Raw genomic sequence first — 25,092 nt, 5'->3', positions numbered from 1 at the left:
TGTCTCATGTAACCGCAGAATGGTCTCTCCCTCTCTCTAATCAACTGTGTGACAAATGCAATCGTGCGAGATCAGGCAAACAAGATGATATTTTTCCTTGATGAGGATTAACATTTCAGAGTTCTAAATTTATGGATGTATTAGTCTACACAATCCACAGCAGAAAATAGTAATCATCAGATAGAATAGGCTGCTATGTTTCATTTTCGCGCAATTTGAACAATTGCCTATACAGTAGGTACTCGCGTGTGCCGCATAATAAATACAAAGTGGGAAACTGTTGCGGGTATAATAATCTATTTCAACATTCAAAGGGTCCTAGATAAAGATTTCAAAACTGCCATGATCATCCAGACATGCTAGTCACCCTCCACACCTAATATCAGTCATTTCAACTATTTTAACATCACTCACTATCCTCTATGTTGAAAACTGTAAATGGAAGGCCTAATTAAAGGAAGAATGACAAAATGCTTAGAGATGAAATAGCATACCAATATTATATGCTATCATATATGTCTGTTTTAATGTAATAAGTGATTTTAAAATGTCAGTAGTGTAACCTAATGTAACCAGAGCAGCCTATATTTTTAGGAAGGAGGTTGAAAAGAAAAACATATCTGCAGCTCACAAAGGTAGCAATAACTAGTGATTGGTGGACACACACTATATTAGTCATATTCCCATTAAGTTAGTGAAGACCAACAGAAACAGAAACAACTACCAGACATTTACAGTATCTATACCAATTGGTCCCATCATCATGTTTTGTCTGAGAAAACAATCTACCATATTTCATTTTATCAACAAAACTATTTTGTTAAATATTTTTTGCCCAAACTAATATAAAAGTAGTACTGATAATTTTTTTAAGAACATGTATTTTGCACTCAAAAGAGTATTGATAAGTATTGGTATCGATAAGAAGTATCAATAGTGGTATTGGTATTAATAAAATTCTAACCATACCCATCCCTAGTTGTAGAGACTAACTAACTAACTAACAGGTGCAGTTTTCTCATGACATGGCTCGCCATTGTACCCCTTTCTCTCTTGTTTTAAGCACTTAGTATGAAGTATGCTATGATAGCCATTCTTGTTGAGATTGCCATGGACTTGGTAAAGATCACAAACTCTATATCACCAGCAAAGCAAAGTCATGACACTGCATATGAGTATGACTCATATAAACTTTTATTCTGAGGTCATCTTTGGCCTGCCTGAATTGAGTGCCACTTTCTTCAAATTGTTTGATGGTCCTGGGCATAGCAGTGACAGACACTTGCAAAGCTCTTCTGATTTTGTCTTAAAGACCTTAAAGTAATTAAAGACTGTCTTTTTTCTTTGATTAATTGAGGGTATTATGACATTTTCTGCTCCCTTACATTCAGGAATGATAAACTTATGTGTATGTTCTTTATAGTAGTCATGTACCAATACCTGTTAACTATAATTGGTGACAAAAGGTTAAAGGAGAACATCTAACAAAGACACTTTTATACTTAAGCCAACACTGTATTATACACATTTCTGAGGCCATTTTTAACTGACTTTGGCTGCTTGCTTTGGGTGACTATTTCATTGAAATTTACAAGATTTCCATTTTTTTTCCTACTGCATGTGAAAACACTCCTACCGCTTGGGCCTAAATGTTAGTGTGTTGTAAGTAAGTACAGCTCTGTAGGAATGTTTTGACATACAGTATATTTTTTGCAGCAGCAATGAAAGGTGACCTGTGTAATGTTTAATGTGTGTAGCCTATGTAGTCCAAAAATTACAAATCATTAAATGTAGTAGGGAACTTTCAACAAAATGATTAGAACAATTATTATCAACAATTATTATCATAGAAAAACTTTTTGATTTGTAGAAATTATACTTTTACTTTGAAAAAGTTGGATGTCTTAGCTTGGTCAAGCTGTTCTGTGACAATAGCAGCCTGCGTTTTCATGATATATTTTAATATTTATTTTGAAAATTCCATCCATAATGGGCAAAAAAATTGCATGCAAAGCTATAATCTTAATCATATTTGTGACATGGCGGTTACAATACTATTTTCATCTTATTTAATCAGCCAAAAGTTTGAAGATGTCCACTATATTAGAGAAGGATTGGAGAAAGGAAAAAATATGCCATGACATTTCCTGCCAACTAATATCAATCATCTTAGTTCTGAGTTGATGTAAGAAATCTGATTGGCTCGTTGGTGCTGTGAGCATGCAATAAAAAGGGATGTGACAAACTGAAAGCTGAGTAACAAGCTCAACAAGTGATAGCTCTCAGACAAGCACAGTGAACTTCCTCTCAGAGTCAGAGCCAGTTGAGCAGAGAGCAGAGCCGATGGAGACCAACAGCAGAGCAACACTCCAGGCAGACCTCGATGCTTTTGATCTTTCTGAGGAGCTTGGATTTCTCCTTGAAGAGCCCCCGGTGAGTCTCACTCTACTAAATTATCTTTTTTTCTCTCATGAAACACTTAACACGCTTCCTCTCACTACACTGTTTACATTTTATGCCATATAGCCTAATGATCAACACAAACGTGAAACAAGGTCACAGGGTGCCTTTCATGATATAACAATATTATACATAGCTACATATAGCATATAACAATACTATACATAGCTATATACAGCTTGTGATTTTTGTCATTTGCTGAGAAAATGTGCCAATGAGGAATATTTCCATTTGTCCCAATTACCTGTTTTCTTCATTGAACTATTTTGTTAACAGCACACATGGTCCTCCACAGGTGAAACTGATAACTATGTTTGTTTTTGAGTAGGGTTATATAGACAATCATTGACCTAGCTCACTACAGTGCAGGCAGAACTGTGAGGTGTGATCCCATTGCAACTTGTCTCTTCAAGTCTCTATCGACCCACTTACTAGATTGGGTCTGCTCAGCTCACTGTCAAGCACTGAATCGATCAGATACTAGATGACATTTTAAATGCCAAGTTTGGATATTCTTATAACACAGGAACAGGAAACATTTGATTCAAATATTGTATGTACATGTTGTACAAATGGCTGCTAGTTGTTTCATATTTGATAGTTTGTACAGTGGAAAATTAGTTGACAGCTTATGAGAAGAATATGGACTTATACAACACTGTAAAACCTGTAATCACCAACTTCCTTCCGCTCCCACAACTTCAAATTATTTCATGCCCATTGAATTGAATGATTCAATTTTTGGCTGTAGAATTAAATAATAACAAAGTCTTAAAAAATATCAGCATTAAACCAAGGCCTATTTGTCTAGAAAAAGCCTGTGCTCATGCAGTTGTTTCTCGTCTGGGTATCACAGAGTTTTCTGCTTAGCTAATTTTCTCAGTTCTCCAGCAGCCCCTTCATTTTAATTGCTTTTTACTGTCTGATTAATAGCATCAGTCATTCCCTGACATGCAGTTCAAGTACCATGGAAAACATGAACTGATGATGTTAGTGATTACACCCTGCATGAAAAGTCCCCATGCAAAAACAATCAAGACTGAATCAATGAACAAGTTGTTTTATTCTTATTATTTTCTAGACTGACCTTCCAGAATATTATCGACCATGGATGGACTTGGCAAATAATCTCACACATCTGATTGAGTCGCATCAACTACGGGATCTGGTTCACAAGGTGAGAATGAGCAAAGACATGGAAACACTCATTGTTTGGAGTTAGGAACTCACTTGTGTAAATGTGCATGTGTGTTTCATTTGTGGAGGCCAATGCTCCTGAAAATAGAAATATTCAAAACTAAAACTTGCTGCCAATTTCATCCCAAACCCAGATGCCTGTCTTGAGTCCCCATCGCCTGACTAGCCATCGGGAGCTCAGGCTGGCTCACCTGTCGCTGGCATTCATCAGTATGGGCTACGTCTGGCAGGAAGGACAACATGCACCCACTGAGGTAAAACCTAGATTGCAATCTACACTTTTTCAGAAGATTGCAAACAGGAATGCTTATAGAATTCAACAGTTGCTTGCTTGTTTTTTCTCTTGCCCCTGCCAGGCAAGAGCACCAGAATGTAAGGTTACTGATTACCGTTATGGTGGTGTAATTGTTGATTGTGTGATCGACAGACTCTCCCAAAAGCCCTGGCCCTGCCCTTTTGGCTGGTGTCTCGCCGGCTCGGCCTTCCACCCATCCTGACCTATGCGGACGCAGTTCTGGCCAACTGGAAACTGAAGGATCCCGCTGGGTGAGTAATGTTTTTTAATTACCTCATCCTACCTAAAGATCCATAGCCCACAGACCTTCATTGTATAACATTCTAACATTACAATAAAACTGCATGTCTAAATTTCAAAAATTCACATGGAAAAATAACTATTTCTTTCTTCACTGATGACTGAGAATAACCTTTACTGTTTTGTCTCATTTTCATTTCAGGGATATGGAAATTGAGTGAGTACAAAAATAAACCCTGTTCATTCACACCAATTTGAATTTCCCAAACACACATTCACATTATTTCCATTTTCTTATACTATCCAATAACGTTTTCCATATGCTTTCAATTACAGGAACATGGACTTAATATTCTCCCTCCCTGGCAGTGAGAGCTGTAGGGGATTTTTCCTAGTTTCACTGTTGGTTGAGATGGCTGCCAGTCCAGGCATTCAGGTAAGCACTGGGAGCTGTGGTGTTCCTCCTCCTCTTGTCATGCTAGCTGTTTCTGAACCTCAGCCTGACTTTTCTCTGTCGCCTCTGTCCCCTCCCCTCTCTTTATCCCTCCCGCGCCCGTGCCTCCATCCCTTTCTGTGTTTCTCTGATTAGCTTTGTGATTGGTTTTCTTCTCTGAACTCTTCACAGGGAGCTCTGGAGGTGATGCATGCTGTGGACAACTGTGACCTGATCAGCATGCAGAACGGTCTCCTCAAATTGACCCTGTCTCTGAAGAAGATGAAGGAAACTTTCGAACTCATGCACAGTAAGTTCAAACCAAACCTAACATAATTTTTTTTATGCATTTACATACGGAAATTTAAGGTAATTACACTAACCTGATCTCTGTTCTTTCCAGAACACGTGGATCCAACTGATTTTCATGGAACATTACGAATTTTCCTCTCAGGGTGAGTTTGAGGGATGTTACAATGTCCTACATATTCAAACTATTAATGATTTCAATCTTTATCACTTCATCTGCATATTCATTTTTTTCCCCCATCAAAAATCCCATCTACTGTACTGTATAGTATTGCTGCACTTATTGTAAGTTGATACTGATAAGAGTGTCAGCTAAATGCCTAAAATGTATAATGTAAATGTAGTTTAAATGTCACTTTATATTGCTGCTTGCTTCTATTGCTCCTGCATGTCCATCTATACAGAGGAAGCTTACAATATGTGGTCTGTACTGTTTTAGGTGGCGAGACAACCCCATGCTTCCAGGTGGGCTGTTGTATGAAGGTGTGAGCAACGAGCCAATTCTGTTATCAGGCGGAAGTGCAGCCCAGAGTTCAGCCATTCAGTGCTTTGATGCATTGCTGGGCATCCAGCATGAGGATGACTCAGGTAAAAACCTTTGACCTCCTCAGATACCCATGGGCCTCTCATGAATGAATCGCAGTGTGTTTGTGCAGTCAGTTGATTGCTCTGACAGAGAATGTTTTGGGGAAAGGTTGTTATTTTCTCCTCTCAAGGTCTCTTTTCTGTTCTCTAGGGGCCTACCTGACACGCATGAGGGAGTACATGCCTCCTGCCCACTGTCAGCTGATAGAAACTCTGTCTGTTTGTCCATCTCTGCGAGAGTTCATCCTGTCCTGCTCCAGCCCTGCTCTCTGCCAGGCCTATAACTCCTGTGTCCTAGCACTGAGGGATCTACGGAGTTATCACCTCTGCGCCGTGGCCAAGTACATCGTCGTGCCCGGTAACCGCGCCCGGACCATGGGCTGCCCGCTCAGAGGCGCGGGCAGTGCGCTGGATGACACCGGCACTGGCGGATCCAGCCCCATGGTCTTCCTCAAGAGTGTCCGTGACACCACCCAGAAAGCACTGATCTCAGAGAGGTGGCTTGCATCAAAAACACCTGAAATGTAAATTTAAAACACTGTATTTTATAATATTCTACGTATATTGCTATGCACTACGCTTTTATCAGGGGTGGATGAAACCGGCCTGGAGAGATTCTTTCCTTACATTGTTAACTTCTGCCACAAAGTCCTTGATGACACTGAATAATTCACATTACACATTCCTTTGAAATAATTGTTAAACCCTTTATAGTATATGCTACATCTGAGAGGTATTATATTATAGTGTATTTATATTGTATTCAAAAACAGAAAATATATTTAAAAAAAAAACAACAATATATTGGTAGACCTGTGTGTCTATATTGACCTTAGTAAGTTAATGTTTTTAATTACAATTGTGTTGATATTTTTATGTTTATTTTCTTACTTGATACTTTATTACTTCCTTATTCATGCTATTTATGCTGTATGCTATTTAATAACTGTTATTACTATTACTTTTATTATGATTTACAAAACATAAAATAATAAAAAATAATGCTACAAATGGAAGAAAAATGTTTTTTTGGAACTGCAATTGATCAATAAATTAATTTATCTATGGTAACCAGTGGTACTGGCTGAATATAGAAACCCCCATGTGCTTGAGAGTAAGGAACATTTGATGGTAGAGGGAGGAGACAAAAGAAGAGAGTGGAAAAATAGAGAAAGGATATGCTACAGGGATCAAATAAAGAAAGATGACAGAGGAGGATATTGGTAAAACAGAGGTACAAGAGTGAGTGTGACACAGAGTAAGGAAGAAGAAGCTAAGGGGAGAGAGAGAGAGAGAGAGAGAGAGAGAGAGAGAGAGAGAGAGAGAGAGAGAGAGAGATGTGGATGTGGGATCAGGTCACTCCAGATGATAAGTTCAAGTTTGGTGAACTGGAACCTCCCCAGTCTTGACGTATTGTCTCTCCTTGCTGTTGAGAACTAATCACATTAGAGGAGAGGAGGAGGAACAACAGTACTGCTGAGCCCAACTCTGCTTCAACAAAGTACAAAAGATAAAAAAACAATAATAGTAAAACAATGATAATAATATATAAAACAATGCAATGTTTGACACGGGATGAATGCAGTTCTGTCTATGTGCAGGTGTTATGGCTTCAACACCAAGCAGTGATGTTATCGTCTGTCACATTGCCCCTTTGAACCATTCAATAGACATATAGGAGCACACTGAATCACCTTCAATTGAAAATGTTTTAATTGTGAGGTAAAAACAGTAGAAAAATGCATAATATTGCACATAATCACTGAATTGCACTTTCTCAAGGTACAGATCTTTGCATGGAAATTGGTGACATGTTGCAGATAACATGATAATGTCATCTGGTGTGTAATCTAATGATGGTCAGTTTTTAGGTACAGTATCTTCCTGACTTTTCTTGGACATTTATCAAGAACATAACCTACACAATAGCTGCTGTTATCAAATTGTTTCAAGAATTCAGTAAATACCTATGCTGTAATAGCGTGCAAGTTTTGTATCATTGCTACATCAGTGTTTTTTGTGTTTTACCAAAGCTGGTGGCTACAAGTCTTCTTGCTGTAAGATTGCTACCCTACTCCCTAAGTATATAGCCCTTCTACTCTTGCAAGTTCAGTGCACAATCGCTTGTGTGGGTTGGTAGACAGATGTTTGATGCTTTATAATCGTGGTAGGAACTAATGTTATTTAATTTTACAAAGTGAAATTTACAGTGGAATGGCAAGTTAAATAAATATTATTTAATATTACTTAACGACACTGCTTGTGGTACTTTTAGCGAACTGAATATTCAATTAACATATTCCTTTAAAAAAAGATTAAGTTCATGACTTTACAACACATAATTTTGCTGTGAGTGAGAGAATGCATGAGCGAAAGGCAAGGCCAACTCTTATTGGACTCAAAGAGAAGTGTCAAAATATCCTTTACTTTTTGTTGGAAATTCAATAAAACACTGTTTAAGTCATCATAGAAAATACTCTGCCTTAGAAGTAATCAAAACAGCAGCAAATTCAGTAAACTCTTGTATGGAAAAAATGCCACATTATATATGCTGTTAAAAATCTGATTTAGCCCATAAGACTCATTCTGCATTAAGGGATTGCACCTGCTTTAAGAGGAGGGACCCAAACATGTTTTTTTTTTAAATTATTTCTTCAATGTGATAATACTTTGCTAAAAGATGAAGAGGACAAATATTGAACTATAGATTCTGAAAATTATGTGTCACTGTAGCTAACAGAGTGTAACAGAGATGGAGAGACAGAAAAGGACAGGATGACTGAGACAAAGTTGACTGGCTGGTTGGTTGGTTGCACAATGAGAGGAAGAGAGAGAGAGAGAGAGAGAGAGAGAGAGAGAGAGAGAGAGAGAGAGAGAAGGGGATTAAGGCGGGGAGGCAGACATACAGTCAGACAGACAGAAACGGAGCAGTTATGTAGACAGATGAGGAAGAAGAACTGAGAATAGACGGGTATGTGAGAACAACGCTGACATACTGTCATGTCCTGTACTGTGTTTCAGTCTTTTATGCATGTTCCTCTCAATAATCAAATGTTTGTGCTTTGCCGGAGGTGGGGCTGATGTCCATTCAAAGTATGTAGCTTCACTCAGAAAAGGCCCTCCACATGGCAGCTCCTCTTGTTGCCAAGCAATATGCTCTATGGGGGAAAAATACCAAAAGTGCATTGCATTGGAGAATGCAATTTAAAACCATAAATAAAAAGTGAGAGGTGCATTTACCCAGTAAATAAATAACATCCATCTTCATACATCTTAAAAAATATATACAAAAATGTATCCCAAGGCTCACCTAGTTTTTTTTGCAGGTGTAAGTTGATCCTCTCCAGCAAACATGCCAGAAAATGAAGGTTTGACAGGATTTAAACCTTCACAAGAAAATGTTTTTGTTTTTGCTATCCCCCAATTGACTGTGCAGTCCAGTGCAGCCTCAACTCAGAATCCCAACTGAATGGTTCTACTGGTTTCTGTCGTTATCTGAATATTCCATTCCTCTGAATATTCCATTCATCCATTTTGAGAAAAACAGGGGCATTAATGTACCCAGTAAAAGACCGTTTCTAAAGCCTTAGTGTTTTCCTCAAAGGAACCAAAGTTTCCAGCGAGCATGCTTCTTGGACTCTGTCTTGGACTTGCGCTTCGGGGTGGAGGTGAACACCTCGTTGGAGTAAGGCAGAGCGGGGCATTGTTGGCTGTCCAGGGGGCAAAGTCTCTTCATCAGGGGCTGCAGCTTGTCCTCCTGCTGCTTGAAGTCCAGCTCCACACTGCGACACAAACACAAGAAATTGCATTTTAGCATATTAGATGATTCAGATTAATGTATGGCACTGAAGAAAAACACCCATAATGATGATAAATTTTACATTTGTGCCACTTCGTGACTGCAAAATCTGGTGCATTGGTTTTGATCCCATAGAAGGTATCTGAAGTTAATGATTTGTCTCTTGAGTAGCTTTAACATTTTTGACTCTCAGTTTTTTCATGTTAGTAATCCAGTGAGGGCCAGATGGAGGCTAGGAGGCGGGCAAACAGTTTGCCTGCACTGAGGACACCCTGGCAGCACATTTTGCTTCACATATTCATGTTTCAGTGCTGCCTAGTAATAGAATTCCTTTGCACCATCTCTGTATTTTAGTCAAAGGGCTTTCCCTGCACAGATGATATTTGTATATAAAAAAAAAAAGTCTGAATGTGGGTTGCTCCTGACATCAGACTTCCACATCCGTCAGTGTAATCCCAGGCTGGTCATCGTCTGATTCTGTTCCGGCCCCGTGGTTGAACTCTCTCCGATTAAATCTCCCAGGACTGGGAGAAATGTGGAGCTTAATCCCATCCAAATGAAACCATTGAGAAGCCAAGCAGACCCTGATTTACTGCCTGTATTCAAGCAAGAGATAAATGCGCTATTATACATCATCTACTTTCTTTTTATTGCTATTGATTCACTTTACTCTTTTCATGTGTTTATTCCTGTGCTAAATTTTTGAAAACACCAGGGTGGAAGTAGAAAGAGAATGAATCATCTGCTACCTGCCTGCCAAGGTGATGCACAATGACTGAAAATATTTCCCTCATGTATTCAAATTCACTGGAAACAGCCAACCCAACAAAGCCTATCTGATACTGAAATGTTCTGTTGTTTTTAGTGTTTGTGGGCATTTTGGATCCATCGTCATTTTTTTCGCTGACATTAACATTCAACCCATTGCATTCATAAAGTTTAATTAATCAAAACATTTTAGGAAGGCATAATGGATATTACTTCTTCCTATAGGTACAGCTCATTCTCACCATTCAAGGACTGGAGAGCTGCAGGCAGACAGATAGATGTACAGGTAAGAAGCTTGGAGGCTAACAGGCTAACTGCTTTGATGGGCAGTCTAATTAGTTAGCTGAAGGATATGCTATGCTCAAAGTGACAGAATGAATCCTGGGAACTGTCCTCACCCTTAAGATAAGTGTCAGTTAAAAATTTAACTCTATTAAAGCTTTCAGGGGAGGAATTGGATGGAGAACTGAACAGGAGTTTGGCAGGCTGGGAAATCCAATGAATCAATAACAGAAACTTGACAAAATGGATGGGATCCCGAATTTGCCTGAAGCTTATTATCAAGGTTATTATCAATATTCGTAAAATAGGTGATTTAAGCAGGATTGGTTTGGTTTCTCTGTATCACAACATTATCATGGGTGCAGCCGAGGGAACCACGAGCCAAATTCAGGTCAGGCAGTCAGTCAGTGAGATGTCGCATCACCACGCTGATGACGCTGACGCGACCTGTGCGTGCAGTCGACGTCATCAGCGCAGTATCAGTTAGCTGTAGCTCCCGGCTCCAAAAAGCTGTGTTTCGTGAAACCGGAGGACTTTATTGAAACTTTTATGGTGGCGTGTTCATGATACTAAGCCCAAGGACACTCAGTGTAAGTTTGAGCCACCATGGACACGGAGTTTTTGACGTTTAAAAGGCGCATCAACCGGTGAGTATCTGAGTGGCCAGTTGCATGAAAAACCGGTGTCAAACTTAAGTTTGTCCCTTTAGGCAAATAATTCCCTGAGGCCAGGGGTTTCTTTAGGAGTGATGCATGGAGCCCCTAAAATGATCTCCTCAGCTAAGGGCTTGTATTTAGTGTTTTACAGTAGTTTCACGCAGTTGAGGCCCTCATTACCGTGGCAACCGCTCTGCGCGATCTGCGAGGCTCGGCAGAGATCGCTATTATTTTGAAACATCTACAAAACTCACAACTCCCCTTGCGATTTCATCAAAGTTTACATTTTTGTGACACCAAACCATGTCATAGATACTTATTTCATGCAGACTATGTATAATGTTTGTGTACTAGAAACGGACTGGCTGCAAGCTAGCTAATGGGAAAATGCATTGAACAAGCTGCTAGCTCGGTGGATTTCAATCTTGCCAACAAGAACGCTGGAAGCATATTTGGCTATATGGCTAGCCAGCCTGAAGCCTCCTACACATAAAACATAATTTTCTTTGACTGTAATATTAATTAATTTCAAAATAATAGCAATATAAAAATGGCACAAATTCTTAAGAGACCAGGCCCCTTAACCGGCGTTTGGAGGGCGTCGCTAAATGAAGTTCTCGTTAACAGTGAGTTGGATAAAGATCTTTGGGACGCTACTAATGACAGGGCCATCTAGCGTCCTATTGGGGCTAACCGAGCCACTCTCTGCTGTTCATTTACATACATCCATGTCTTTTGTTGCCCTATAAACTTTGACGTTAGGTGACGTTGTTACCTGTGGTATCTAAGTGACATTAGTGGGCTTATTTAACCGATAACCGTGTTGTGATGCTTCAGTGCTTTGAATTGAACAGTCTGTACAGGATCTGTGCTTGTTTGGCATTTCCTCTTCAGTCCAGACTTAAACCTATTTCCTGGCAGATGTACTATTTCTTGGAGAATGTGATGCAATTCAGCATCTCCTGTTCACATTGCCCTTTGTTTAGTTTCCTCTTACTTTTATCTGTATTTGTGTCCTTTGTGTTTGTGTACTTTGTAATGAACCTGTCTTTTAATAGTGCTTTATAAATAATTTTGACTTGTCTTGACTTGACAAACCAAGCAACAGAGAGCAGAGCAGAATCACAGCAGCACAGCACATCACAGAATGGTCTTGGCACTTATTAAGCAATTAATCACTTGGCAGATCGCTGCAATTACTGTATGCTGTGGACAAATGCCTCAGTGGGAAGCCAGAGGCAGCACTGTGCGATGCGGGTGGCTCTAGGGAGCAGGTGCTTCAGCAAACAAAAGCCCTAGATCTAAGATCATCTCTATACACAAACAGATTGAGGCGGCTGGAGACGGGGAGGCTTTTCTAGGGCATTCAGCAAAGCAGATTAATCATCTCTTTAGCTATGCAGTGTGAGTAGCTGTTGCTGTGATCAGTGGCGGTTTGTTTGTCTGTGGTCGTGGTGAGCTGAGCACCATTCAATGATTGTTGCTCATGGGAGGGGTTTTGCTGCTGTGAGACGTCTCTTTAGCACTGCATGCTCTATTCACTCAGCAGTGTGTACCTGCTTTCCACTCGTCACTGTTCTTCTTTCTGCTATTGGCACATCAATGTAAAGTCTTCCTCCTCCCATGATTTCTCCTTCGGCCATTCACAACTCCAACTCTCCAGCTCACAAGATGAGTAGCTCAAGCCCAGCATAGCATAACATCTTCAAAACTACATGACTGGGCTTGTTAGATTAAATCACCAGAGAGTGACAGTTATTTCCTCCACTGACAGGTAACAATTGAAGCGGTAACTTCCCATAGGTTATGTACATGATGTACATCAGATATAAAAGCCATTGCCCAGGCCTATTACATGGCTTTCTGCTTCACAAAAACACAGAGAAAAACCAAACCACATTAATGAGAACAAAGCAGAATATGCTTTCTAGACAACAGTTCACCAACCACAGCTCCTCGATCTCAGCATGGTATACAAGTGCTAATTAGCTCCTTGCATCTCATCTTATTGCATTGTAGTTGCCTTTTATTGAACTCAACTGTTTTTCAAATTCATTGTTAGTTCCAAATTGGAAACACTACATGAGAATGAGAAAAGCAAATCTTTTGTTTTCTTACTGTATACTTTGATTCAAATTCTAGTTTTATAATCATCACAGCATGATAAGCATATAAGCCTTTATTGCTTTGATCTGAACAAGTTTTTTTCTGGGCTTCCTGTGGTACTCTAGGTTGGCTCAATAGCAGACCGCACACAGTCTGCGACTGATGCGCTTGTAAATCTTGTTTGAACTCTGCATGTACATAAGCATAGCAGGGAAATATGAGGAACAGGGGCTGGATCAAGTGTCAACTCTAAACCATCCATCTTTGGGTTGAATATTTTTCTCCAGGGTCCTCTAAGGGAACTGTTCTTTGTGGTCAGTCATATTAGATTGTTTTCCCCTCTCTTTGCATTCCCTAGTCTATTCGTATGTGATGTACAACAGTATAGGGTATTATTCTCCTCATTCATCCTTCCTTGCTTTCAATCTCTTTCTCTCTCTCACTTCGCTATATGTATGCCCTATTTGCAGCCGTGATGTATGAGATCCTGCAGTATACAGAGGGTGGGCGGGGAATGTCAGGGGAGAGCTGAATTCTGGGTAAGACCCATAGATTGACTACCTGAGCTCTGCAGCGGCTGGAGTCCTGGATTTATTGGACATATTGGAGCTGTCGTGCAGCTCCGAAATTAAGGGCTGCATCTCAGTGGCTGCTAATCTTGGTTACGGTTGCAACGTGCAGTTGCTGTCCAAGTTTGAGGAATAATTGGCCTTTTGGTCCCAACTTGCTCTGTTCTTGGCTCGTTTTAATTTGCCTCACTGTACTCTGGCCAGCTCATTAAGCTGCCACACAGAGTGGTGTCTCCAGCAAGGTGATTATTGCTGCCCTATCAGCAGTTTGACTCACTGGATTCACAGAGAGATATAATAACAGAGACTCCAGTGATTTAATCATACAGCAGTACACTGCTTCAGCTACTGTTAGAGGTAATTTTATATGACTGTAAAAAATACACTAGAGTTGAAAAAGTGAAAATACGTCACCACAGAACATTTTGCTTTTGTTGACTGTTGTCAGTTAAAGGATATATTTTCTGTAAAGCATCACTCAGTCTTAGAAAGTTTGTGTCGCTGGGTTTTGCTCAAGAATACCAAATAGCACTATTTGCAGAGTTTTAGATATTTATGACTATTGCTTTGGCAGAGATAGATAGCACTGTGATAGATTACCATCCTGCCTGCCAACTACAGCTCTGCTCTATTCAAGGACAGTTAGAAACCATTTGGCTGAGCTGAAATAAACAACTATTTGATGATAGAGAGCATAGATGAAATGATAATCTTCCACTTTGTATACACTCGACAGCGCACATCTTCATTGCCATCTTATTACAATTCTACATGGATTGGTTTTGTGCAAATAGGTTGAAGGCACGTTTTGGTGCTAAATATTGTTCAGACTGTTTATGAAGTCAAGTTCACAGCTTCATTGACATTGACAGAGTAGGTATGCCTTTGTCTCATAAAGATGTGATAAGTGAAATAAACAATGACTAAGTCAGCTTCTTTCACCCTCTGTTGAAGGATGGCCTTCTTCCTGTAAATTCCTGCATTCCTGAAGTGTGTGCCTCTCTATGCTTCTCTGTCTGTTTGATCAGTTTGGCGAAACAACAAATCTACTCTCTAAATCTGTTAGCAGTACAAGATCAATAATAACACAACATATGGCACAGTATCACAATGACATGACATTCAACTACAAAAATCACAATGCAGTACAGGTAGATACATTAGGTCATTTCACATGACATTCACATAGCTGTGAATATTCTTGCACATCTACACTTCAAGAACTGCCAAGCTGAAAGCTACACTTATCTCAAGTGATCCTTAAACAGTTGAAAACAAATCAATGAAAAGGCCTGTTTAATCAATAGGGACATTGATACACACAAACCAATGCACTGCAGTGTTCTGGCCATCAAGCTGAAACACAAGACAGCACCTAAGTGATTGAGATGACTATTTTCTAAAAGACTGAGACGAAATACAAAGTGGCAAAAACAAACTGATTATTTCTATTTACTGAACAGGTCTCAGTTAGGTCCCACTGCATTTGCGTTGTCACATTAGTTACTTGTGATTATCGATCCTTGCATGAGAAAGAAATTATAATCATACACTGCAACAGCAATCATCTCTAGATGCCAGTTCAGATAATCTGACACGCTATATACATACAGTTTTAATGTGATTTTCAGGTCACAATGAACAAGATGGTCAAGGGATGTGGTCAGGGTATCTAATGCTAAAGGGCTGCTCAGTTTAGTGCCTGCATTTGTGCCGCTCAATAAATGCTACGTCACTGGTCTCACTAAAATATGTAATTTTCTGTATAGACATAAAAAACAAAGCTTTTTTGATATTTGATACTGTCTTTAGGCCCCATACAGTCACTTGGTTACTGTGGAAATTACTTTTCTAATTGGAGGATTAGGGGGGGGCATATGCATCAGTTTCTGTAAATATTTGCTAATACACTGTAGCTTAATGTTTGGAGTGCCACAAGGATACCCCTACATAGTTTGCTATTTGTCTGTATTATTTGAGGGCAAGAACTTACATTTTCTTTCCTAGCCTGCACTTTATACTGATCTTGTTATGTTTCTGATCGAAAGCAATTCTCTTCTCTTCTCTTAGGGTATTGTGTAGAAGGGAAGTGTAATGCAGAAGTTGGAAAGTCCTGTGGACAAAATCCATTTTCTTTGCTGTACATTGAATGAGTTGGATATACCGCATATACCTAAAATATAAGCCTCTGAAGTTTTCCAAACCATTTTCTCTGGTCTATCTGAAGGACAATGGAGTCTTCAAAAGTTCCACTGTAGAAAGTGTATTTTCTGGGCTGGAGTGTATTTTTCCAACAGCTGTCTGGTTTCCTGTTTTAGTGAGCAAGGTAACAAGGGGGTTCAGGGGTAGAGGCTTTTGGATTGCAGTGACAAATGACACAAGGTTACAGTTTGAGTGGATTTCCCACCTGCTTCTGAGCCATTTATACAGCTCTCTGTGGACAGAAAGTACCAGAACATTAACAGCACACTAAGACCATGGTGTATTTTGACAAAAATACAGTTCTTTTTCAAAATAGCACTTGAAGAAAATAACGTATTGCTGATCGGGGTGTCCAACGGTGTATAGAGCTGCTCAGATCCTCATTTCTGAGCAATTTGACATATTTTTTGGTGACAGGATATGATTCTCGGTCCCCAGCTACTCTGCGACAGGGCCAAACGTATTTCCCATTGAATTCCCTTCTTACTGCTGTGTATAATTACTTATTCCATTGGGTTGTCAGAGGGCCTACATTGCCCAGAAAGCCTCGTAAATTATATTGGAGATATTATTTCTTTCATCATCCTTTGTAGCAATGACATGCTACAATGTTACACCCAATATGTAGTTCCTATGTCTGTAAAAATGCCTTTTTGTGTTATACTTTCCATATTCTTTATGCTTGTTTTATGATTTTTCTTTTTTGGATTGGATTCACTGTTTCCTGGCAATTACCCACAAAGGCTTCAATTAGTTGTGTTTAACTTTTGAGTACAATAGCAGTTTTCATTTCTTCAGCTACGATAACTTAGTCACACACCACTCTAAATACTCTGCACGTCATAGAGTGCTTTATTTTTCACAGTCGGTTTGCAGGACAGAACAACATCACTGCACCAAACACCTCATGTAAGCATCTCTTTTACGCTGAGAGGATTTATCATACAGCAAACAGCACTGAATGCAGCATTGACAACAAACTGGCAGTGAAAAGGGCCCACCTGTAAATGATGCATGCGCTGTTTCGACAAGTGTCACAGTTTGCTGTGTCTTGTCCTGTTCGGTAGGACAGCCTGTGAATAGAAAGGTGAAAAGATAAATGTGATTTCCAGTGATAGGTTTTAAGTTTCATATTTCAACACGTATGGGCATCAGCCTATATCTTTCATTTCCTGCTAATTATTGATGGGGAAGTGAGCATTACATTTTTCTCGATTTGACAAACATTACACATTCGGCCAAATGTTTTTCAGCTTGGTATTCACCCAGTGTTGTTTATTGCTATTTATTTAGCAGTTGAAGATGCAGTAGTGTTTCTGATGCTGCAGTTCTCTCAGATTTGGTTAATCAAGTGTGTAGACACGCTGATTTTACATAATAGGATTACCTTGTTTTGCCTAGACATGGTATAAAAATGTGCTCTGTGTCTCTATTCTATAGACAGTAAGTAGCAACTAAACGCTGCATAAATCATCTGTAATGAAAAATCAATATCTTTGCATATACCAATGTACTGTATATCTTTTTTTATTCTTCATCCAACTCAATTTGCTACAGATATAATGAGTTTCAAGGATGCAAAGACAACCAACATGACAAATGATACCTCTGCTGTTTATGGTACAAGTACATAGCCCCAAGGCTGTGTACTGTATGAAGGTTGTAATTATTTATGTTGAAGGGCCTCCACATTGAGAGGATCCACTTTACAGCCATCTCTTGAGGCATCATGGCGGCCAGCGTGAGCACATGTCAGAGTGGACACATTCTATAAAGAATGATTTTATGGAGATATGAGGATTTATAAATAAATCTGTTCTGTCCTGGGCCTTGCAGTCCCTGTCTGTCATATCTCCCATTGTTCATTTATTTTGCCTCATTTGTGTGGGAGTGTCTGTTACTGATGTGTTTGTGCGTGTGTGTATGTGAGTAAGAGAGAGAGTGAGAGTGAGGGAGCGAGAGAAAGTGAGAGAGTGAGAGAGAGAGAGAGAGGGGGGGGGGGGGGGGATGAGTGTATATTTCCATGTGTGTGCAGGTGTGCAGAGTGTGAAGAATGCATGTGTGCATGCAGGTGTGCATATAGGTACTTGCACTGTATGTTCACTGTATGTACTGTATGTACCGATGGGGATGATGGCAAGCTGCAGTGGTGCTGGGGGATGATGGGAGGCGTCGGCGTTCGACCAGCACATGTAATTGCTTGCTGTCACGGCAGCCCTTCGCTCTGATGGATGACATGTGGAGGGGCTGGACCTCAACTGTTCACCATGACATGAGAGGTGACCTCCTCGGGGGAGAGAGAACAGCCTCGGCTTGGATCGAAAATGCTGATGGGAGCTCAAGGTCAACGAGTTCATCCATCCTGTCCTGTTCTCAAATGAAGTCTCTTTGAACAGCTGTGAGCAAGGACAGTAACTCACTGCACAGACAAGGTCTAATGCTGTAGTGCTGCCTGGCTTTTCAGACGTGCATCCTTGTAATTTAAAGGGCCCCGCTCAAATGATTGCAGTGTATAGACCTAAGTCTATATCAAACATTGCTTGTTTTCAGCACAAAAAAATAGCATTCAGGGCAAAATGTTGATCACACAATATAATGACATTCTATTAAAGCAGTGACCTGTCACACGAAATGACTTTATGGATACTTCATGGGAAAAAAGGCTGCACGTCTGAAAGTCGTTCTCTAAGCTGACGGTTTGTTGGCACAGATTCACTGCTGTGTTGTTTGCCCACGTCAGCTGTCCTGGAATATGTCCTGCCCTCGTCATTCCAACTCCACACCCACCCCCCCGCCTACGTGCCTGTTGCTTTGCCTGCCGGGGGAATGGATATTACTTTCTGTTTTATTGATAACCTGTGAAAAATGGCCAGTGCCAGATTAGGCCACAGTATTCTATGTGTTAGCCTGTGTTTAACACATGGTATACACACATACACACACACACACACACACACACACACACACACACACACACACACACACACACACACACACACACACACATACATGCTCGCATACGCACAGTGACACAGCCACAGTCAGCAAATCTACAGAGATGATTAAAAAGGATTTTGGGAGTCACAAGCAGTGTTGACTCTGGCATGCGACCAAGACTGGCAAGGGTAGAGGGATTTGTGTTTTCTTGCACTCTAATACTGTATGTAGAACAGTATGTGGCAACATTAACGGATACAGTATATAAACTTAGTATGTATCACACATAGAAAAGGATATTAAGCTATGGGTCTTTCTTATTAATAAATATATAGACACCCAAAAAAAGCAGGCATTAAATCACAATAGATTGTTGGCTGATGTATTGTTGGCATTCAAAATGCCAACCACTTTGAGATAATGTAATGAGAAAAACCTTGAACACAGGTCACAATACATAAAAGTCCATCAGGATTTTAAGATGGAATTCAATTATGCTGTGATTGAGTAAGCAACTTGTTAAAAAAGCCCAGTATATTTTAATTCCCTAGAAGTTTCCATAGAAGTTTCACTTTTGGTTGATAGTTGACATCAGCCATGCAATACTGGCTGTCCCGTGTCAACACTTCATTTGGAAACCTGAAGAGATGTGAAACTGATGACAACCACATGCATATTGTTGTTGTTTTTTCGGGGTTCCCCTCTGTACTTTACCAGGAGGTAATTTGAATGAGTCATATGGAAGAATGCATGTTAAGTATGACAAAACAAACAAACATCAATAAGTGAAATATGACTTTGAATAGTATTGTTGGTAATGTCAACAGTGGAGTTAACACCTGTGAATCAAATATCCCTTTGCCAGCATGCTGTGTTGAAAAGTTGATTTTTTTTGTGCCTGTGACCCTGTGGGATGAAGGCTTTGCTTTCTCCCTTTGTCACGGCATCAGCTTGTATGCTAAAAGCAGTTACTGAAAAATCAAAGGACACCATGTCTTTATCACTGGAGAGAACAGGAAGGCTTTTAGTTGCTTTTTGGCTCATCTCAGAGTTTGGCTTTAAACAAGGCTATTTGACTGGCCAGGCATGGCAAAAGGGGAAGAGAAGTTGGGGATGTACTAGAGACAGCAGGCTTTGCGGCCTGTGACTGTACCTCTCTAATACTGATGGAACACAGCACAGTGAAGGCACTATAGGAGCCACAGTTCTCTGGAGATGAAAGGCAAAGCTTTATGAGGCTACACTAATTGGGCCTTAAAACCAGGTTCCACAGAGCCACATCAGGGTGCCTTGTTCTCCAGTGGATATGGATAAGGCTTAAATGCAATTTGCTTTGTGTCGCTATGGGTTTTAGAGATGGAGTACATGGATTCTTACACCTACGGCAGTCACATTGCTGTACCAGTCTGACCATTGGACATGGCTCGAGAACTTTATGAAGCTTGTTAGTGCATCTTCCCCTTAAGAGGTACATGTCTCTAATGATATGTGCTATATTAAGAATCATTGGATGCACACTTGCCCTTGCATCAAGATGACATACACTGGCAGTAATATAACATGTACACTCACACGCCCCATTAGGCCTTTATACAGTTATTTATTATGTCACACCAGTAAGACAAGTTTGAAGGTTTTTGTTTTTTTTATCTGTGACAGCATAAATAATGTATTATATAAGTTTGGTTGCACGATTAAAAAGGTCTATTGAAAAGCTTACTCACCCTTCTCTGTGTGCTTCACCTTTCTCCAGCTCCTGAATGACTCCAAGCAGGACCTTGATGGTCTCCTGGCTGGAGCTGATGAGGCTCTCCATGGCCTGGAGCTGTGCTTTGATATCCTTGTCTCCAGATAAGGGCATTATCTGTTGGCTGGTCCCCAAGCCTGGGCCTCCTGTATCTCCTGGAGGAAAGCCCTCGTCCTCCCCAGCTGTTTGCTGGATTTTAGCAGAGGCTGACGCGTGCCTTGACCGACACTGCCCCTGTGCCTGCACAGAGCATTTAGCACTATGGGGAAGTGTCTGTGACTGCTGTTCATTCAGCTGTGCGGCCTTTTTCCGTTTACAGCACGCAGAGGGGCTTCCTAGAGACTCCACCCGTGTCAGGGAGTTCCATGCAACTGGGCCCATCCCTTTTGACCTGGTATCCTGTGAAACCTCCTCGGAGTTGGCCAGCTGGCGCTTGGTGGAAGTGCTAGCGCCCGTCTCTTCTTTGGGTAATCCTTTGTGTTTTGTCCTAGTGCCACAAACCTGGTAATCTGGTTCCCCTCTGGAAGGAGGGCTGTTTGGGCGGCACTCTTGTGAGGAGTCTGGACATGAGGGTCCATCCAGACAGTTGGCACTGGAAAGCAAATCCTCTGTACCACTGCTGTCATCAGTGTGGTGAAGCAATGCTTTTGTCTGCCCCACAATCTTACCCTTGTACTTAGAGGACTCCCCCATACTTCGTCCATCCTCTCCCGTTGCCTTCATATCGCTCAAAAATCCATTGTTTTGCCCTCTGTAGTCTTCCACCAACGCAGTATGTTTAAATGTATGTCCTTTTTTCCTCTCGAAAGGGAAAGTCTTGTATCGCTTGGTAAGGTCCGGCGACGTCTGGACGCCAGTGCTCTTGGTCACGTTTGGAATAGAGCGTCTGGCAGGCATGGTCATGTACTTTCTGTGTGTCACTTTACAGGAAATAGACCTGGAGCGACGTCCCCGGTGCTCGTTCTGAGCGTCACAGATATCCTTAAAACGTACTTGTAAAGCCTTGTTTCTCTTCTTTACCTGCTGCTTGCCTGATTCCAGTCCATAATGTGCATCGAGGCTGTGTGATGGGACCGTCTCCGAATCTGATTCATCTGAATTTGAGAGAACCACGCATTTGGTGTCCTCCTTGCTCACCATATTTCCTGAGAAAGGTAGAAGAAAAAATTCAGAGTCTGTGTTACTCTGTTATCTGGTGGGAAGGAATTCGATTTAGGATCAAACTAGAGACAGCAGATGACCTAATTCTTTTCTCCTTGTGTGACATTTGCTTTATATCCTTTACATATTTCCTCTCATCAGTCAAAGCTTGATTTATATGGGGTATGTAATTAATCTGCTTTGCTGCTTTGATCACACAAAGAAGCTAAAAATTGCTTTCATAATACACCAAAGTAGTGTATGTTTATAGTTATTCCCTTTTGCAATGCTTTCAAATTAAGGTCCACATAATCAAATGAGAAATATTGGACTTTCTGTCTCACCCGTGATGAAACAGATTTCTATGAGATTTCATAACTAGTGCATGAAATATATAAAGCAGTACAAGGAAATGAAATGATGCCTGATATCTTTGAAAGGAAACATCAGAAAGAGCTGCTTAATCATTTTCATATGACAAGACACCATGCGATAAATAAACTCCAATGAATCATTTATTACCACACAAAAGGAAGCTATTCATGGTGTAGCATCTTCTCTGAAAGTAATCATGTTTAATCATTCTGAGACATTGTAAATCCATCAATGTGATTGTTCGGGTGGGGAAATTTATTCCAAAAAGAGATTTCTTCACTGTCAGTTTCACTACCCTCGTGAAATCTGTAAAACGAAAAGCATGGGTAGATCAATTTAATTTTAATTAAACTAATCTACAACTGCAGTGTAATAGGTCTGGTTTGCCAGTACCAATGATGTCACAACTAAATGCGCACAGTATTGACATGTAATTACAAAGAAATTAGTGAATAAGTATGTTATGAAAAGAATAGATTGCTGCTGTAGTAGTCCCCATTATGTAGTTTATCTACATTGATTTAAAACCTTCTCATGCATGACACATCTTTGGCTTTACAGTACACATCATACAGCAGTGCTAATGCAATTATGGAAAACTTTAAAAGTTTTTATTGCTAAAGCTTTTGTTTCTTGAGACTCTCTGTGTGTGTGTGTGTGTGTGTGTGTGTATATGTGTGTGTGCACTATTGTCGGCCTTTTAAAGATAACCGTTTGTCAGTATCTCACATCGAGAGAGAGTGCTCTCCTTGTGCACACACACACACACACACACACACACACACACGCACACACACACACACACAACAGCAGACAGGGACTGATAATAAAAAGGGTTAGGCTGTATGCCCTGGGACTCCTGCCATGGGTTTCACCTTGCAGACTGTCCACTGTAACCTCCTCTTAGCTCAGACTGTTGATGAAATGGAATATATTTAGAGGCATCTTTTTGTTTCATCTTGCTCACTGAAAGAAGCTGCATGCCAACAATTTCTAGTGTCACTTTAGTCACTACAGTGCATTCAGTGCCAGATGAGAAAAAAATAGCAACTAGCTCAATCTCATTATGCAAGTACAATATGGTATGCTGTGTCATGGATTTACACACAGTTGTTTTGAAATTTAGAGCAGCTGAATTTTATTGGGGGTGGGGGTGGTATTTGCTCTGAAACATGGCTTAATATGCACTTTGATTTTAGCTTCAGCTTCAAGTTGTTTGTCAGAAGTGGTTCCACAGATAAAAAGAATTTCCACTGTTCAAAGCCAATTCACATGGGATCATATTATTTCACACTCAGAAATACCAATCTCACACCACTGAAAAGGTAATCACATCCGCAGGAAGTCTCCTCTAAGCGCACACAATTTCATATGCAGTCATGTAAGGCATGTAAAGCAGCTAAATGGTAATTCGCACAAAGGGAATGAAGAAAAGCTCTTCAATTACTTATTATTGTTGGAAAGCAAGTGAGACAGACAGAGAGAGAGAGCCGAAATACAGAGAGAAAGAGATTGAAGTGGCATATGGACATATTCAGATAGTTGAGCATGCATCTATCACTTTGAATCATCTCATTCCTTTGCCTCATCTTCTTCTTCCTCCTCCTCCTCCTCTTCCAACTCCTCCTCCTCTTCTCAAAGCGAGCTATATCTCTGCTAATGACCTGAGGTCCTTCCCTGATTTGGCCTCAGCCATCCAAAGGATTATGAATAATGCATTGACTCTAAAATTGCAAAAGTAATCCTCTTAAATCTCCTTATGTACCCTGGCAGACCACGTTGTCTGTTCCAATTGCCCTTCAGTTCTTCATGCTAAAATGCTGCATGTAGAAAAAAAAAACACCTTCAGCTACAGTACCGTCCGTGATTGATTTGTTATGACCACAATGTTGTAGAACATGACTGTTTGAAAAGAATCTGGGTGGGGGGGCTGTATCCATTTTCCATGCAATAGCAGGCCTACAACGTTGCTGACTCATGATTTACAGTATGCCCTATTGCAAGCCGGAGGAAAAGAGAAGGCTTTGCTTAGAGGAGGATCGCTTCTCATCCTTGTCAGCCATTATCACACACAGAAATGACTGAAGTGTCCCTGTGTCATATTTGCATACGATAATGCTGTGTATCCACTCTCATTAATGGTTACGTAATGTTCTCATAGTGGCCTCCTGACTGCTCCAACATAGTAACCTGCACAACACCATCAATAGAGACTGACCTTGACATAAATGTGTGATGTTCTACAATGGGATGTTATATTATTTGACATTTACTATCGGCTTTGTACTGTATGCGTTACTTGGGACATGCCATAGGACATGTTTTCTTACTGCTTCAGGTTATATATATGATACACCTGATTAACTTTAATATGTGTGTATACGTCACCGGTACATTATTATTTTGCAGGGCAAATGCTTCACTCTTGATTATAAAGGCTGTGCTCATCGTCCCCTACATGTAAATATGCATATTTATTGTGCAAAGTATGCATGTTGCATTAGGAATATTTTCTTACTATTAGCATAAATTACAGAACATGACATTGCACCAACTCGACCTCCATAAACACAATGTGAAGGAACTGGTTATTGCTAAACAGTAGCTATGCCTTTTTCCAATCTGTGTGGTAGTGTGTGTGTGTGTGTGTGCCTATGCATTTGTATTGACTCTGCCCCTACGCACACCACGTCCTTTCAATTTACTCAATGTTGCAGTGATCTCGTCTCAATACACCGTCAAGCTCTCCTTCTAGCGACAGTGTAAGCCCCTTTAATCCAAGAATTTTACATTGTCTTTTGTCCTTTTGTGAAGCAAGACACTCCTACCCAGTTCTGAGAATTCCACAGCACTGCGCGCACACACACACACACACACACACACACACCGTCTCATCTCAGCTGTCTTCCAGAGTTCTCTGTATCTAGCCGGGCTGCAGGCTACACCTGTGAAAGTGTGCTTTATGACATTGGCTTAAAAGATTTATCACTGA

General features: G+C 40.4%; 2 protein-coding genes across 2 annotated transcripts; one reads left to right on the top strand and one right to left on the bottom strand.

Moving 5' to 3' along the window:
- The first annotated feature begins 2,287 nt into the window (after window positions 1–2,287).
- On the top strand, window positions 2,288–6,262 carry LOC139908593 (indoleamine 2,3-dioxygenase 2-like). The gene is made up of 10 exons (XM_071895350.2): window positions 2,288–2,433; window positions 3,542–3,637; window positions 3,792–3,911; window positions 4,085–4,203; window positions 4,395–4,409; window positions 4,529–4,628; window positions 4,818–4,935; window positions 5,029–5,080; window positions 5,374–5,522; window positions 5,671–6,262. Exons 1-10 carry the CDS (start codon window positions 2,344–2,346, stop codon window positions 6,045–6,047), a joined length of 1,236 nt encoding a protein of 411 aa, XP_071751451.1. The 5' UTR covers window positions 2,288–2,343; the 3' UTR covers window positions 6,048–6,262.
- Window positions 6,263–9,117: 2,855 nt separating this feature from the next.
- Window positions 9,118–21,725, bottom strand: insyn2ab (inhibitory synaptic factor 2Ab). The gene is made up of 3 exons (XM_071895349.1): window positions 20,563–21,725; window positions 16,903–16,974; window positions 9,118–9,301 (listed from the first exon to the last, which is right to left on the bottom strand). Exons 1-3 carry the CDS (start codon window positions 21,723–21,725, stop codon window positions 9,118–9,120), a joined length of 1,419 nt encoding a protein of 472 aa, XP_071751450.1.
- Window positions 21,726–25,092: the final 3,367 nt, after the last annotated feature.

This window comes from Centroberyx gerrardi, chromosome 15, assembly GCF_048128805.1.
Source record: "Centroberyx gerrardi isolate f3 chromosome 15, fCenGer3.hap1.cur.20231027, whole genome shotgun sequence".
Taxonomy (NCBI): domain Eukaryota; kingdom Metazoa; phylum Chordata; class Actinopteri; order Beryciformes; family Berycidae; genus Centroberyx; species Centroberyx gerrardi.
The sequence above is the reverse complement of the archived record's forward strand: the minus strand, read 5'-3'. Positions and strand labels throughout refer to the sequence as shown.